This window comes from Lontra canadensis, unplaced genomic scaffold, assembly GCF_010015895.1.
Source record: "Lontra canadensis isolate GAN:19392208 unplaced genomic scaffold, GSC_riverotter_1.0 scaffold70, whole genome shotgun sequence".
NCBI classification, from domain to species: Eukaryota; Metazoa; Chordata; class Mammalia; order Carnivora; family Mustelidae; genus Lontra; species Lontra canadensis.
Genome location: NW_022631064.1, coordinates 138,564 through 155,668, shown reverse-complemented (window position 1 = coordinate 155,668; position 17,105 = coordinate 138,564). Strand labels below are relative to the sequence as shown.

Here is a 17,105-nt window from a genome sequence, read left to right as displayed (position 1 = left end):
GGGGGTGAGCTGAAATGCTCCTATCCAGCACATATAAAATAAACTGGAAATCATGTTTAAATTCTCTTATATGTTAAAAAGGAAACATTTCAGTAATACATTTGAAGTGCTTCTTTCATTTTTCAAAAAGGCATCACACGAAAACACTTCTCTCTGGGAACCAGTATTTTGCCTACATAAATATAACCAAATGAGCGGTTTGCTTATTGACTGAGGGTTATTTGCTGGTCTAGCATGATCATTTTTAATGGCTATATAGTATTTCCTTTTGAGGCTATAGCATGATTTATTTAATTACTCTTCTATGGTTAGACATTTATATTTTTACAGACCTCCCAAAGCCAACAGAGCCTGGGGGAAATCAAGGGTTTAAGATGAATCAGTTTAAGAATGAAAACTTGGTTGATCATCATGGAAAGTATTATAATGTGGCCCAGAAAATCTGGGTACTGTTGGCTTAATAAATCCAATGTTATTAGGCCCTAAGAAACAAGAACAAAGCTAAATAAATAGGAAGTGAATCTGTCATGCAGACCACATTTACTGTTTCAGGGGTGGGGTACAGAGTAGAAAATTAATCCTTGGGATTCAGCTATGTTGGATTTTAGGAGAGCTCAAGCTGCAGCCTGGAAGTGAAGAAGCTACTGTTAAGTTTTTCTCCCTCCCTACACTTGGTTCCCCTTCCTCAACAGCAGCATGGATACACACACACCCAACAGAGACCTTGGTCTAAAGCTAATACAACAAATATCTTCTTGTCCTCCAAACTATGAAGTCTACAGCAAGTAAAATGAAAAGGATGATTTCAACAGCCTGTGAAAATGTCAATTGCATTTTAGCTGACTGCTTTTCACTTTGACTTCATAGGAACATTTCAAGGAAAGAAGAAATCTGTGCCCCAGCACCGGGGCTGCCACAGCCGAAGAAGCTGAGGTAGAAAATGGCGATGCTCTTTTAGGGCAAAAGACAGAAGAGCTAATCAACTTTTTCTTACCCCGCACAAAGTCGAACCGAGGAGAAAAAAGAAAGGAATATTTCATCTTCCCCTCTGTTATGTATTGGGTTGTGTCCCCCTCAAATTTATATGTTGAAGTCCTAAGCCCCTGGTACCTCAGAATGCGACCTTATTTGGAAAAAGGCTCGCTATGGATGTAATGAGTTAAGATGAGCTCCCTAATCCAGTCTGACCGGTGTCCTTATAACAAGTGGAAATTTGGACACAGACATGCACACAGGGAGAGCACCAGGTGTGGAGGAAGGCAAAGATCAGGATGATGCAGCAGGAGCCAAGGAATGCCCAAGATTCCAGGAAACCACAAGAAGCTAGGAGAGAGACAATGGATAAACTCTGCCTCACAGCTGTCTGGAGGAACCAGCCTTGCCGACACCTCGATTTCAGATTCCTAGCCTTCGGAGTGTGGCGCAGCAAATTCCTGTTTTTCTCAGCTTCCCAGTTTGTGGTACTCTGTTATGGCAGCCCTTATGGGCCACCACGTCCTGCTCCCAAGTCCGAGAGTCACCAGGATTAAGAGACTGCCATTTGTGGGTGAGAGAGGGGACATTGAGTAGAGAACTGTCATGGGCTTGCTGGATATGCCAGAGAGCAGGGCACACGCCCTACCCTGTCAGCTGAAAGCTTGGCCATACCCATCACCGAACAGGAAAGCCTTCTAAGTATGCCCAGGAAAAGCAGCTGAAACGCAAGCAGGCCAGAGCAGTATTTTGTCCTGTACAGAAATGGATTTCTACCTTGCACACACATAGAGGATGTTAATTTCGTCAAGTGATTTCTTGTATCCGGCCAGTTGTGCGTGGTCCCTGCTTTTAAAGACCCCTCACGAGTCTAATTTCAAGATGCCGGCGATGCTCTCAAAAGAGAGCACCTGAGGCTAGAGGGGTGGCTCATTAATGAGACTAAGGTTGCTTCTCAGCCTGATTCACATTGTTCATTTCAGTCCTTTCAAAGAGTGTCTCTGTAGCAATGGCAACATTGGAGGTAAGCTGTGACTATGAAGAGAAAAGAGCGCCTTAAGGCTGAGAGATTTCTACAGAACTGAATCCGCACGACATGTGTCTATAAACTGGCCTGTGCTCAGTTGGTTCAGCCCGCCATCCCCCTGATGCTCAGACCCTCAGAGCCTCTGGAGCTCTGGTCTCCTCCTGCTCTAATCCATCCTTCCCGGCTCTGATCAGTCTCCTGTCTCAGGGTCATCTGCTCAGGTCACTCCTCTCCTCAAAGACCCAGCTCTCCAGGCCCTCGGCATCCATCCCAACTTAAACTCCAGCCTCTTCTCCTTCCCACTCTCTTCTCCAGTCCCTGCTATCTCCTTGCACTGTACTCTATGACATCCCCCGAAAGAGGCTATGTGTCCTCAGGACTCTAATTCTTTTGTTCAGACCGCTCTTTTTTGGAAATGTCCTCTCTCCCATTCTTTTCATTGTAAAATGCTGCTATCTCTTCACATTCAAGTGCAGATACCTTCTCTGTGAGGGCTGCTCAAATCCTGTCAGGCAGGACAGACTGTACATTCATCTGGGCTTCCGTACGGCACTGTTTTGTTAGAGTGACATTTTTCATCGTGTTATCATTTTTAGCCATTTGCTTATCTGTTTGTTTCCCCCTGAAAATGAGTTTCCTGAGTATAATGTGGGGTCTCGTTTGTCCATGTAAACTCAGGGCTTAGCATAGGGTCTGGTACGCACTGCACATTTAGGAAATGTTTGTTGAAGGGCATGAAAGGACCAGCAAAGCTATGTGCCTCCAAGACGAGGGAACTTTTCACTAGAAACAAGAAGACAGATTGACTCTGAAGGCCTGGCTCTCTTTCTACAGAGATTTCGCTGAACCTCAATTTAAAGCATTCAGTGGTGAGGTTGTAGGAGGCTTCATGTACCACACATCAGCTTACACTGGAAGAGCAAAGAAAGGGCCAGTCCAGCAAGGTCTTCAGGGGCCTTTCCATGCTTCTGAGGATGGGCAGCTCTATCTGGAGCAGGCTTCCTAAGACTTAGGCTGAAGGAACATACAGACGGGTAGCCTCCAAAGGCAAGAGAGGTTACTGAGTGGTCGGGTGGGTTTCTAGCTTATTTTCCAGTCCCCTCTGATTCTATTCACAGCTCAGATAGCTTAAACATTTTAGGACATAAACCTTCAGGCATGGCTCAAAGAATATTTTAAGGTACGTGTCTTCATCTGTCTTTCCCTTCTGCTCATCCTTTGAGTTGGCTTTATTTTTAAGCATTTCTTCCCGTGTGGGTCGTGTCAGGATCACCAGAGAAGAGCACCACCTACAGGTGTGCCGAGCACATGTGTGGCTAGATCTGGACGCCCACTCCCACAGCCGTAGGTGGCGGCCTTCCGTGCCAGGCGGACAACAGACGTCCAACGTAGTATGTGCAGGGCTGAGCACAGTTCAGACAGACCAGAGCAGATCAGCAGACTGTTCTTTACGCTCACCCTTCCCCACAGTCTGTTTTCCTCACCTTTTTTTCTTGACATTTCAAAGGTCTGTGAAACAACTGGTTTTGCTTTTTTTTTTTTAGAGTATTCATATAAATATTTTTAAAGATTTTATTTATTTACTCAGGAGAGACAGAGAGAGTCAGAGGCAGAGAGAGAAGCAGGCTCCCTGTTCCCCGCCCGACGTGGGACTCAATCCCAGGAGCCTGGGATCATGACCTGAGCCGAAGGCAACCACCCAACCAACTGAGCCAGCCAGGTACCCAATTGGTTTTGCTTCTTAAATAAGTTACTAGAGGCCACTTATACAAATGCTGAAATTGGAATTTTAGAGAAGTCTTATTTATACTTGGTAATCATAGATGCTGAATACTGTCCTAATATCCATAAATATGACTTGTAAAAATGACATTAGATCCCATTATAAGAGCAATATGGCTACCAACTATCACTTTATTAAGAACTTGTCTTTTGTGTAAGATTTTGGAAAGTGTACTCCAGGAGCCCACCTAATTCTGTGTGAGAATTTTTGTAATTTTTATTCACTTTTAATTAAGTAAAGCATTGGGCATTTTTTTTTATTTTTTAAAGATATTTTATTTATTCATTTGAGAGAAAGAACGTGGGAGAGCACGAGCCAGGGGGAGGAGCAGAGGGAGAAGGAGAAGCAGACTCCCCTCTGAGTGGGGAGCCTTACTCGGGGCTCCATCTCAGCACCCCAGGATCATGACCTGAGCCAAAGGCAGACGTTTAACCAACTGAGCCACCCAGGTGCTACAACACTGGGCATTTTCATAGACAAGGTCCAGTGCTGGATCAAGACATACATCCTATTATTCCATTTATTCCTCAAGAGTTCAAGGTATGATTATCTCCAATTCACATATCTTGTTCAAGATCATACAGTTAGAAAGTGGCAGAACCCACGTTAGCTCTCAGGTTTGTATGATTCCATGTCATGCCTTTTCCTCTTGGGTATAAGAACCTTTTAAAAAATATTTGGACTTTTGGGGCACCTGAGTGGCTCAGTCCGTTAAGCATCTGATTCTATCTCAGCTCAGGTCTTGATCTCAGGGTGGTGAGTTGAAGCCCTGTGTTGGGCTCCATGCTGGGCATGGAGCCTACTAACAAGAAAAAAGAAAAAAATATATATATGGACTTTCAAATTCACAGACTTCCCATTCACACATTTCTAGATTAGTCAGTCACTTTCTGCTTTGAAAACTATTTGCCCTACCTCTAGGTTTTCACTGGGAAAAAAGAGAGAGAGAGAGAGAGCATGCCAAGAAATTGAAAAGTGAAAGGAAAGAGAAATTTGTTGGGTGTTTCATTAAATAACACAGGTTCTTAAGTGTTCCTATGAGATAAGGAAAGCAAGCCGGTGCCAGACTTGAAAAGGAAACTGCATACAGCGCTGTGTTGCCAGCCTGGGAAGGACCGTGGTGGTGGAGAGCAGGAAACGCAGCCTGCCAGGCAAAACTATGACTCAGGGCACAGACAATTGCCTCCTAAAAACCTAAGTGAAAATATTCTCTGTAGAGTCTGGCGAGAGAGCAAATGGGAATTTCCTACGAATCTCTCTAGAGAGAGAGAGGGAGCGAGTCCTTCTCTGCATGGGGGTGGCAGGGAGACAAACTGCTGGAGTGAAGGGAGCAGCCACTTGGATGTACAGAAGGTCCTCAGAGCACTTGCAGCAAAGCCAGGAGCTGGGACCACTGGAGGGCTTCTTGTTACCTCTCTAAATCACAGTATCAGTGCTGTGTACTTGGATTAAAAATAACATTTGGAGAAGATGACAGTTAAGAGTATGGTCTCTGGGTGGCCCAGTCAGTTAAGCGTCTACCTTTGGCTCAGGTCATGATCCCAGAATCCTGGGATCGAGCCCTGCATCCAGCTCCCTGCTCAGTGGGGAGACTGCTTTTCCCTCTCCCTCTGCCTGCAGCTTCCCCTGCTTGTGCATGCGCTTTCTCTCTCTGTGTCAGATAAAGAAATAGAATCTTAAAAAAAAAAAATTATGGTTTCTGATTCCAAATATGTTTGTCTGTCTGTCTGTCTTTCTTTTCTTTCTAAACAAATGTGGACTTGGGTAAGTTACTTAACCTTACTGAGCCTTAGTTTTCTTAATACTTCCCTCCTAGGGGTCTCAGGAGAATTAAATAAGATGGTGTGTATTTATAACACACTTAGCAGAGTCTCTTGCAGAACATATATCTTTAAGAAATGTGGCTGTTATTGTTGTGTTTGGATTCTGTTATTGTTGCAAATATTTGCACTATGAAGACAGAACTTAAAAATAATTGCTTTGGTGATTCCTTAAAAAATTCTGTTTAGAATTCTGTTTATGATCCTACAATTCCACTTGCGGAAATATACCTAAAAGAACTGAAAGCTGGGGACGCCTGGGTGGCTCAGTCGGTTAAGCCTCTGCCTTCGGCTCAGGTCATGATCCCAGGGTCCTGGGATCGAGGCCCCCCTTGGGCTCCTTGCTCAGTGGGGAGCCTGTTTCTCTCTTTGCCTCTGCCTGCCTCTCTGCCTGCTTGTGCTCTCTCTCTCTCTCTCTCTCTCTCTCTGGCAAATAAATAAATAAAATCTTATTAAAAAAAAAAAAAGAACTGAAAGTTGGACTCTGGGAGGTATTTACAGCATCATTGCTCATGGTTGCCAAAAGATAGAAACAACTCAAGGGTCCATCGCTGGATTCAGTGGGTGAACAGGCAACTAAAATGTGATATAGACACACAAGGGAATATTATTCAGCCTTAACAAGGAAGGAAATTCTCGCACATTACAACATGGATGGAACTTGGAGACACCATGCAAAATGAAACAAGCCAATCGCAAAAAGACACCTATTATATGATTCCACTTATATGAAGCACCTGGAGGCAGAAAGTAGAATGGTGATTGCCAGGGGCTGCTGAGAGGGGGAAACAGGGCACAGCGTTCAATGAGTACAGAGGTTCCAGTTGAGGAAGATAACAACAGTTCTGCACATGGACAGTGGTGAAGGTTGCACAAATACGTGAATGTACTTAATGCCACAGAACTGTACACTTAAAAGTGGTTTAAATGGTAAATTTTATGTCTTGTATTTTTTACCACAATTAAAAAAAAGAGAGAGAGAGAGATGAAATCGTTTCCGTGGACTTGGTATTCTGCAACTTGCAATACACGCAGTGGGGTTTGCAACATATAGAGTGCCCTGGGCTCTTCTCAGAGTTTTAGATGCAAAGCTATTGGTCCATTTCTGGGCAACCTTTCAAATTATGAAAGACTAGGGACACCTGGGTGGCTCAGTACCATTAAGCATCTGACTGTGGCTAAGGTCAAGATCTCAGGGCCCTGGGATCGAGCCCTGTGCTTGGTGGGGAGTCTGCCTCTCCTGCCTCTCTCCCTCTGCCCCTGCTCGTGCTTGCACGCTCTCTCTCTCAAATTAATGAAGTCTTTTAAGAAATAAATAAAAATAAAGTCTGTCTTCTTATATTCAGCATAATTATTCAAGATTCATCCACGTTGTTAAGTATATTGGGCATTCATTCCTTTTTATTGCTGAATAGTAGTCCACTATATGGAAATACTACAATTTCTTTTTTTTCCTAAGATTGTTTTTGTTTGTTTGTTTATTTAGAGAGCGCTTGAGTGGGGGGAGGTGCAGAGTGAACCCCATTTCGAAGTGGGCTCCATTTCTCTCTTATTTCTAGGATAATTGTCGGGAGATAAAATTTAAATAATGTGCTTCAGGTTTCCTAAGAACACATGATATGGAATTATAAAGCAAAGCAGGAATTTTGAAACGGAATGTCAGCTGAAGCCAGATTACCACTGATCTGGTGGTAATTGATAGTGAACATGTCTCTGGAGTGCGCACCAAGTTAATTCACAAGTCAAGCGACTAACTTGATCCCACCTAAATTAGGAGAGTGTATGTCCATGCTAGCAGTTCTAGTCCAATCTCGGGAGTTTATTATTTTAAACCAACTACGCTAGAGGATTTTAGACAATTAAACTGATGTTTGAGAAACAACAATTAACACTGAGAATGAAAGAATAAATTCATAAAACAGTTTTTGAGGTTCTATTCCCATCAGTACAACAGATGTTGAGAAAAGGTCTGCAATTGGCAAGGTCCGGTCCTGGGTGCAAGTCACCTTCTGACATGACTACCAACTGCTGGTTCTCTCTGTATGTCTCATAGCCGGACTAATCAAGACAGAAGTGGGTATTGATCATGGCCCTGCCTTCTCTGCTGGGCAGACCTCACGTGTATCACATATACAAGCCGACCACAATGGCTGGTGGAACTTTCTCAGAAAGGGCAGTGGCTAGGGTAGGTCCTCCCAGTGGAATGGGCTCCTTTGTAACCCAAAAACCATTTCACATTCATTATCTGGCCTAAGCCACACACACACACACACACACACACACACACACACACACACACAAATTCACGAAGGCTTCAGTCGTTCCATATACCTATTTGCTACTCATGTATCTCTTGGGGTAGTATCCACTCATATACCACCCGTTTTTTATTGGGTGGGTTCTTTTCTTATTGGTGAGTTTTGAGAGTGTTTTTTATTTAAAAAAATACATTCTGGATATAACTCCTTTATCAGATACGTGATGTGTAAACATTTTTGCCCAATCTGTGGCTTATTCTTTCCTTTTTTTTTTTTTTTTTGGAGATTTATTTACTTATTTGAGAGAGAGAGAGAGAGGAGGGAGAGTGCAGGGGACAGGGGAGGGGCAGAGGGGCAGAGGGAGAGGGACCATGACCTGAGCCAAAATCAAGAGTTGGACCCTTCACTAACTGAGCCACCCAGGCACCCCTCTTCTCATTTTTTAAAAACTATTTTATGAACAAGTCCCTTTATCAGATGTATCCGAGTACCTAAATGTGCCTACTGACACCCAAAGTGCCTAAATATCCGCTTTGTTAACTGCAAAAATTCCATACAAATATACGTAGGGACCCTGAGTCTACAGGCCTATAGGGTGGGGCAGGATTCATGTACTTCTATGTAACCCAAATGCTTACCAGCGCCTTCGAGAAAAAACTTCCCACCTCCTAACCCCTGTCTGTGGAGGCGCAGAGTCCTCAGAATTCCTTGGATTCCTCAGGTGGGAGGCAGGTGGGGGCAAAATGGCTTCATGTCCTGGCTCTGCCTTGTGTCCCCACTCATCTGGTTCCTGAGTGGGTGTCTGGCCCCCTGATCCCACTTCCCCATGTTATTTCAAACTCAGACCTGGATGCCCTCTATGAGTCCTACACACATGGGAACTTTGTGCTGGTGGCCATCTCCACTGAGGTGTGGGGGGAGACGTTTTCATCAAAACATGGGACCTAATTTTTAAGTTGCATGTGAGACATCCTCATCCTTAAAAGCCCTTTCTTTGCCCTCACTGGAAAATCTTCACTGCCATCTTGTTCTGGGACCATCACAGAGCTGCTGATGGGCTTCTCCTTGTCTTTTTTCCTCCTCAGACACAGTCCCACACAAAAGCACAGCATGGGTGGTGCATGACCTCTTGGGTTAGCATACCCACAACCTCAAGAGGCTCATCAATATTTCCTTGAATGAGTGCTCTCCTCTGAGGTATTCCGGTGCCCGCTAAATAGTAACTTTACACCTGATACGTTGCTATCTGTTTAGACAGGCACCTACTCGCACTTGTGCCTTCAAGCAAGACTTCCTCATCCTTATTGGAATTAAATACTAATTATCATTTAAGCTCTCCTGGTGATGGACGTACTTTTGGTATTGTAGATGGGTTGACATACTCAGCAGTGGCATGGGTATTTATAATTCTCCAGAAGAAGTCTTTCTTCTGGCATTCTGGCCCCCAGGACACATGCTGAGCAGAACTTTCCAACCCCTCGGTATCTGGGCCAATTTAGTGGTGAGCAGAGAAGAGCCTCTTGCTGGGACTGCTGTAGTATCCTCAGCCTAGGGAAGATGACGGGCAGCTGGGATCCATTGCCGAGAGAGACTTCTCGGCAGTTCTAACCATGACCCATTAGTCTGCATTTCTCCGTGCCCATCTTGTCTTTGAATCCCTGGCAAAAAGAAGCACATCTGTGGAAGGCTTTTGGCAGAGCTGGGGTGTGGCATAGTGGAGGGTGAGGAGTTTTGGGGAGAGGGAAGATTTCTTGCTTCACCAGGACCTCAACTGTCTTGAGACAAACGCAGCAGATCCACGAGGGAATATAGCACTTCTTGGTCCCATAGTCCGTGTGTTACTGGCCTTGAGTCAGAAGAGGGAGCCCCAAGTTCACTGTCTGCCCTGTACTGTAGTGTCTTCTCGGAAACCCCTGATCGATATTGATTTCTTCTCCTCAAGGCTGACGCCCTCAAAGGGAACTTGGACTTCTGTACTGCTCTGTCAGAAAATGCTTAGATACGAACAAAGTCTTACATGATTTGGCCCTTTGTACTTTTTTAAACCTCCATGCATTTAGCTATGGTGACCTTGGGGCAGTTCCTAAATCCGAGACTTAGTTTCTGGAACTGTAAAACAGCAATAATGTAATTGTGCCCACCTGAGGGGTGCTTGTGAGGAGGACTTATTTCCAATTACATACATACGGGGGTGCAGTGTCTGGATGGCAGCTAATGGCAGGAGCAGCCATAATAATGTAAATTCCCAAGGGGTTCAGTACAAAGACAGAAACCCAGCCAATTGGTACAGGCTGGCCAGTGCCTGGAGAAGCTCCTAGGAAAATTGTATTTTCTCAGTGTAAGCCCTGAGAAAAGTTAGTGAGCTCACTATCTCATCCGAATTTCCCTTTCCCGCATGCTTCCAGGTTTTCCACTTGATGGAAATGACTCTATCTGCCACACCTGTTTCGGATTTGGCTTCAGGGGATGTGCGGTTCAGAGATGCAGAGCATCAGGAAAAGCAGATGATGGAATTCTGTATGAACAGGGCAGCAGGGGCCAGGAGAAAACTTGCTTTTCTGACAAAATGGGGAGAAAACCCAGCCAGAGAGCAGAGATCTAAAGCAGAGTTCTTTCTCCCTATGGTGTTTGTACCCAGGAAGCAGTCAGAAACCCCCAATTCCACGGACACAGGCATACATTTTAGCTGTCCAGGAAGAGTACGAGGGAAGGACTGCTCCTTAACACTGTCAACAGGCGTTCTGGAACTTCTCACCCTTAGCTTACGGGGGCACATAAATATTTTAAAATCCCGCAGGGTTGCGGAAGGGGGCAAGCAGAGCATTCTACAAAGAATTGGAATGAGTTTAGGGCAAAGCCAAGAGCTCAAATATTCCCCTAGTTGCCCTTATAGCCAAATTCTAACTTTAGGGTCAGAGAGCCTGAGGGCACAGAGTAGGAGCAAAGAAGCAGTAGAACCCTTTGTCCTAATTCCAGAGCCACCTGCCTGCCTCTTGCATTTTAATTCCGAAGAGGCTGTTCCATTTATTCTCCTGAAAGGTTTGCCTCCCCTTAGCATCTATCGTCTCACATATTCCACATGGCTTTTTGGATTTTAAGTTCCTTGAAGGCAGAGGCCAGAACCTATATGATTTTGCAGGCACATTTTACAAAGAACATCTAGTAGGTGCTCTGTAATTTTTAATACAGGCCTAATGAAATCAACTTGAAATTAAAACTGCTATGTTGACTTCTGTTTCATAAAAAAAAAATTTATTTTCCAGGGTGAAAGTTCAAGTAGAAAAATAACTTAATGCATAAATTAATTTTAAAAGTTAAAATCTTTGTCCTTTCAAAAACAGTATCTTGCTTGTCAGTCACTTACAGAGCCTCTGCAAGTTGAAGAATGCCCAAAATCCTTGTCAACATCGTCCATTCCCAGAGGCACAGGCTGAGAGATCTTCAGTTAGGGAGAGAATCTGTAAGTTTATCAAGGAAGAAAAAGCTCTTGAGGATTTCTGCTTGCACTATTGTCCAGGCACAGACGCTGTACTCCTTGGCTTTCAGGTACCGCACGATCCTTAGATAATATCTCTTCAGGTGCAGAAGGGTCCTGTGGTCCCAAGTGAAGTTTTCCTCCTGCATGATGTCCTCCAGGATTTCCTTCAGATGTTCCTTCTGCCAGTGGAGTGTGGCAAGGAGGTTCTCGACAATGCTCTCATTCCATCCCGTGCTTGAGAGATTTCTCCTGAAAATATCAGAGGTCTTCTGGAACATCTCAAGGGTGACCAATACGATGTCCTCCTTCTGGAACTGCTGGGATTTCTGGATCTCCTCAGGTATCTTGAAGTTCATCCTGTCCTTGAGGCAATCTTTAGAAGTTCCATTCAACTGCAGAAGGAGCTCCTGGCACTCCACACTGCTGCTGCTTATTTGGAATCGAAGCAAGTTATAGTTCATGGCAAGAACCGTGGTGGAGAAATATACCAGGAGAGCAGTTTGGAGGATACACCTGCTGGTCATGATGAAAAGAGGAAGAGTCTTGCCTGCTATCGTCTAGGTGCTGAAGACAAGGCTTCAACAGTCTGCAGTGTGAATGCCCTTCTTCCATGAGTGTGGCCTTATATACACAGAGGTCCTCTCTCTTTCAGAGGAATTTCCCACTTTCAGTTCTCCCTTTCAGTTTTCCTATGTCATTTAAATTAGCAGTAGATCATAGTAAATTGTTCTAACTAGGGAACTAAGTAGTTCCAATAACACCATCGTATTTAGTTCTAACAAAGCTAAACATATGATTTTCCATTCTCATGCATACAACAACTCTAGAAAGAGATCTAGAAGGCAAATGGGAGGAAAAGTTAAGCAATCAGAGGATTAACTGTTTTTCATAGTTCTAACTATGGAACTATTTTAGCATAGTTACATAGTACATAGTTCTAACTAGGGAACTATGTAGTGGAACTACATAGTATGGAACTATGTAGTTCCAACTACATAGAAAATACATTTGATTTTCTATTCTCATGCAGACAACTCTAGAAAGAGGTCTAGAAGGAAAATGGGAGGAAAAAGTCAAGCAATCAGAGGATGTTACTGTTGAAACACATGATTCTATCTCAATATTTCTAAGGCTTTTTTTTTTAACCAGACTATAAAACATTTTAAGAGAAGAATCAGTAAAAATCAAGTTATGATTTTTATATCCTGCTTATATAGACAGAAACACACGGTTCTTTCTCAATATTTCTAAGGCTGTTTTTTGGGGTTTTTTTTTGCTGGAGTATAAAACTTATTTTAAGAGAAGAATCAGTAAATATCAAATTATGATTTTTACATCCTGCTTATGTAAACAGAAAGGAATATGATATATTTCTAAAGGTTTCAATACAAAATAAATTTATAATAATTATGATATTTAAAGTTGTAACTTTTAAGTTTTCAGAAAACCTTGCATTATCTTTCAACCTGAATTTACCAAAACCCCACTGAGTGCAAAGAATTCAGCTGAGCTGCTACAGATTATAATCCTCATTCTCATGGATTGTATAATGAATTAGGAGAGTTACACAGAGAATTACACAGAAGTAAAATGCAAGGGTGACAATGTTACAGAGGAGAGGTTCATAGTACCATGACTTCCTATGCTATATGGGGATATATGTAGTAGGAGAGGTCAGAGAAGACTGCCCTGAGGTAGTGACAGTGGAGCTGAAATCAAAAGGAAGATCAGGTGGAACTGCATGTGCAAAGGCCCTGTGGTGCTAAGGTCTATGGTAAGGGCAAAGAACTTGACCAAAAGCCAATGTGACCTTCCAATCAGAGACTGGTCAGGCAATGGTTTGAGATGAGGCCAGAGGGCTAGTGCGAGCCAGATAGCACAGGGTTTAGCCAAGAAGTTTTGTGGATTATTTTTGTTGTTGTTTTTAATCCTAAGAGCAACAGAAGCCATGGAAAGGTTTTAGGCAAGGTGGAATAAGTTGATTAGATTCTGGGGAAAAAAAATACTCCCTTTATAGTTAAAGCAGTAAGTAATGGAAGGAGTACATTATGGATGGAGACAGAATAGACAGGGGATTTATGAAAGTTTTAGACTAGGGAACTAGTGGTGGAGAATGAATTCATTTGTGTGAAATATCTCATTTACTGACAGCAGTGGATTCAAATGCCTGAAGAAATTCTCCATCATTTTACAGAAAGCTCCTCAGTTCTGTGGGTTATGGTGATTTCCATATGTGTTTAATGTACAGGGACATTACATCTATTGTAACAAACTGAAGTAGAGGCCGGAAGTATCTGGGTACATGTGTATTTATAAACTAGGAGCAACTGGGCGCCTGGGTAGCTCAGTGGGTTGAAGACTCTGCCTTCAGCTCAGGTCATGATCCCAGGGTCCTGGGATTGAGCCCCGTATCCAGCTCTCCGCTTGGCAGGGAGGCTGCTTCCCCCCCACTCTCTGCCTGCGTCTCTGCCTACTTGTGATCTCTGTCAAATAAATAAATAAAATCTTACAAGAAAAAAAAAAAAAAACTAGGAGCAACTGTGAGCTCCAGGTTTCCCCTCACCGATAAGTTTCTTGTCTTCTGATCTTTGCAGTATGCTCAATGTATCTCCCAAATATTCCTCCATTCTTATTCTTTATTCTTTGTTGGCTGTATGTAATCAGCTCTCCCCAGGAGAGAGTATCTATTGGTCACGTCTGAGGTGTTCCTAAACAAAACTACCTGTGCTTGAACTGTGCTGATGCAATGCCTTCCAAATGGAGTGGAGAGGAAGCAGTTTATCTTTCCTCCTAAACTGGGGGAGTGGGAAAGATACCAGTGGTGTTCATTCAAACGAATTAAGAGGATGGAGGGTTGAAAAGAAGTAGCGAACAATCCAAAATTAGGCGGACGGGATTCCAGAAAGATGGCAGAGATGGTAGTATAATTTGAATATCCCTTAGTTCCCATGCAAAAACAAACCTTGCTACTAGTAGAAACCAAAACCCCGTTTGACATAAGACTAGTTAACATGAACCACAGAATGCAAGCAGATGAGGACCAACTACCAAATGTCACAGGACCTGTCTGGTAGCTCTGTCTATGTGGGAGAAAGCAGGGGAAAACAATCGAGAGCCCTAATATAACCAAGACGTATTGACTGGAAAGCCACCTGGGGCTGATTTGAGAACAAGAGTTGAAACTGGAAGGGATTTTGCTCAAATCAACAGCTGGTGAATATGAGGGGGGCGGCCCTCAGTAGATTCTGAAAGGCACTGGAATAGTCTAAGATACAAATAATTTTCAAACCAACTGGGCACAGCTTCCCTTTGGGAAAGGGCCCTCCACTGAGGAGAAACTGCTAGAAGTGGAATCAAATTTGAACACGATGCGGGGTGGGGGGTGGGGGGGGGTGGAGATTTGAGCAGGAAAGAAACAACAGAGGCAAGGAAAGAGAAAGATCCGACCAGTCTGGGAATGGACCACTCAGAAAGCAAGCTGTCATGTTTTTGAGCACTTTGACAAAAGCAACAGAAGAGGGAGCTCTGTGAAGTTAGAAAAACTACCAAACCACATCTAAAAGTTTAGGAAAAATAACTGCCTACAAAATCCAGCAACAGAACAGCATTATGATCGAGGTCAGACAAAGTTATTATTAGAAACAAGTGAATGAGGAGTAAATCATATCTGTATAGATAGTGAAAATATACCAGGAATGCATGCACACAAAACAGATCAAAGTTTTAACAGTGTTACCGAAGGAGTTTAAAATATTAAGAAATGATACAAAACACTATAAATCAGAATTAGACAAACCAAGAAATAAATTAATACATGTAGGGAATAATTAGAATTAAGAGAAAAAACTCTAAATTTTACAGAAAAAAACAGAGTCTCAAGAAATGAGAAATTTGGGGGAAATCTGGCACTGGTGAAAAACTTTAATCTGGGGGAAAATATTAGCAACTAGAGTCCAACAGTACATAAAAAATAGTGTCTAACGGCCAAAGGGAGTTATTTTCAGGAAACCAAGGATGATACAATTTATATAGTCCATATAACATTATATGGAACAGATTAGAAGCGAGAATGACCAAAATCTAGAGGAAAACTTGGGCATTTTTTTTTTTTAAACATTGGAGTAAGGAAGACTTTTCTCAGCAAGATATAAAACCCAGGAACTCTAATGGAAAATATTGATAAATATGACTAGAAAGAAGTTATAAATTTGAATGACAAAAAAACAAAGTCAAAGAGGAAGAGCATAAAAAAAAAGAAAAAAAAGGGAAGAGCAGTATCAAAAACATTGTAATGATGTACAGTGAGAAAGGGATCATTTTCTTCACAGGCAAGGAGCCCTTGAATAGAAAGCTATCATACAGAAGTTCATATATAAGAAAAGAAATATAAATGGCCAATAAAAGACATGAAAATCTGTTCAAATGTTCACATTTCTTAGTAAAAATGTAAATCAAACTAGTAAAGAGGCAATCATTTTTCACCCATAAGATTTGCAAAGGGCATGGGGAAATGGGTATTCTAATATACAGTCAATGGAAGTATAAATTTATGCAATGGGGAAGGTTGTTTTTTCAAAAGTTGCTAGAGCATTATCTCCCAACCCACGTGAAAATCTACAGTGTGACTTTGACTCTGCCTGTCAAGAAGTAGGGTCTGTGTGCCTCCTCTGGAATCTGGGGAGAATTCTGGGGTAGAAACAAAGCTGTATAATTTTTGAAGCTGAGTCAGGAAAGACAATACAATGCCTACCTTGTCCTTCAGCCACTATATAAGTGATCTTACTGCCCTGAGTCTGCCATGCTGTGAGAAAGCCCAAGCTAGCTCATAAGGACAGACCACATGGCAATTGGCAATATATTTCAAAATGTAAAATTTTAAGCTATGGAATTGTCCCTTTAACTTGCAATGCCACTGCTAGGAATTTACCTATGGATATTCCTGCAGAAGTATATGTGTATATACATATATGTTTGTATATGTGTGTGAATATAATATATATTATATATGAACATTTATGAATGTTCATTGCAGTAATGCCATATATGAAAGACAAACTAAATATCCATCATTGGGGAATTAAGAAATCCATGGTAGACACAAATGGAATACCACAGAGCCATTAAAAAGGAAGACCTGCTGGTATGGACCTATATTCCAGATATATTTAATGAAATGGTATTATCATTTGTTTTATAAATTAATAGATACAAAAAGTATGCTGATACACACATACAATTTTTTTTGGTGGGCACATTTACTCATCTGTTAGCAGTGGTTACCACGGGGGAGAATGCTAACATGAGGATTAGAAAGAAGAAAAATTCTAGGGCACCTGGGTACCTCAGCTTGTTAAGCCTCTGCCTTCAGCTTGGGTCACGGTCTTGGAGCCCTGGGATTAAGCCCCCCATCGGGCTCTCTGCTCAGCGGGGAGCCTGCTTCCTCCTCTCTCTCTGCCTGCCTCTCTGCCTACTTGTGATCTCTCTGTCAAATAAATAAATAAAACCTTTAAAAAAAGAAGAAGAAAAATTCTTTCCCTTTTCTCTTTTTACCTTGGAACCATTTGTATGTATGTTTTTTCCCTTGATCAGAAGATATCTGGAGATAGAATTGTTAGACATTCTCATAATTTGGTGCATTTTATTTGTTTAAAAAAATTTAATAAAAATGTTACTAAATTTTTAACTTTAATTTTATTCACATTAAAACTTTTTTTCCTTTTTAATTTTTTTTTAAAGATTTTATTTATTTATTTGACAGAGATCACAA

At 42.3% G+C, this 17,105-nt stretch overlaps 1 protein-coding gene across 1 annotated transcript; it reads right to left on the bottom strand.

Moving 5' to 3' along the window:
* Nucleotides 1-11,125: 11,125 nt before the first annotated feature.
* IFNB1 (interferon beta 1) lies at nt 11,126-11,911 on the bottom strand. Its single transcript, XM_032880494.1, has one exon. The coding sequence runs from the start codon at nt 11,860-11,862 to the stop codon at nt 11,302-11,304; it is 561 nt and encodes a 186-aa protein (XP_032736385.1). The 5' UTR covers nt 11,863-11,911; the 3' UTR covers nt 11,126-11,301.
* Between the last annotated feature and the right edge of the window lie 5,194 nt (nt 11,912-17,105).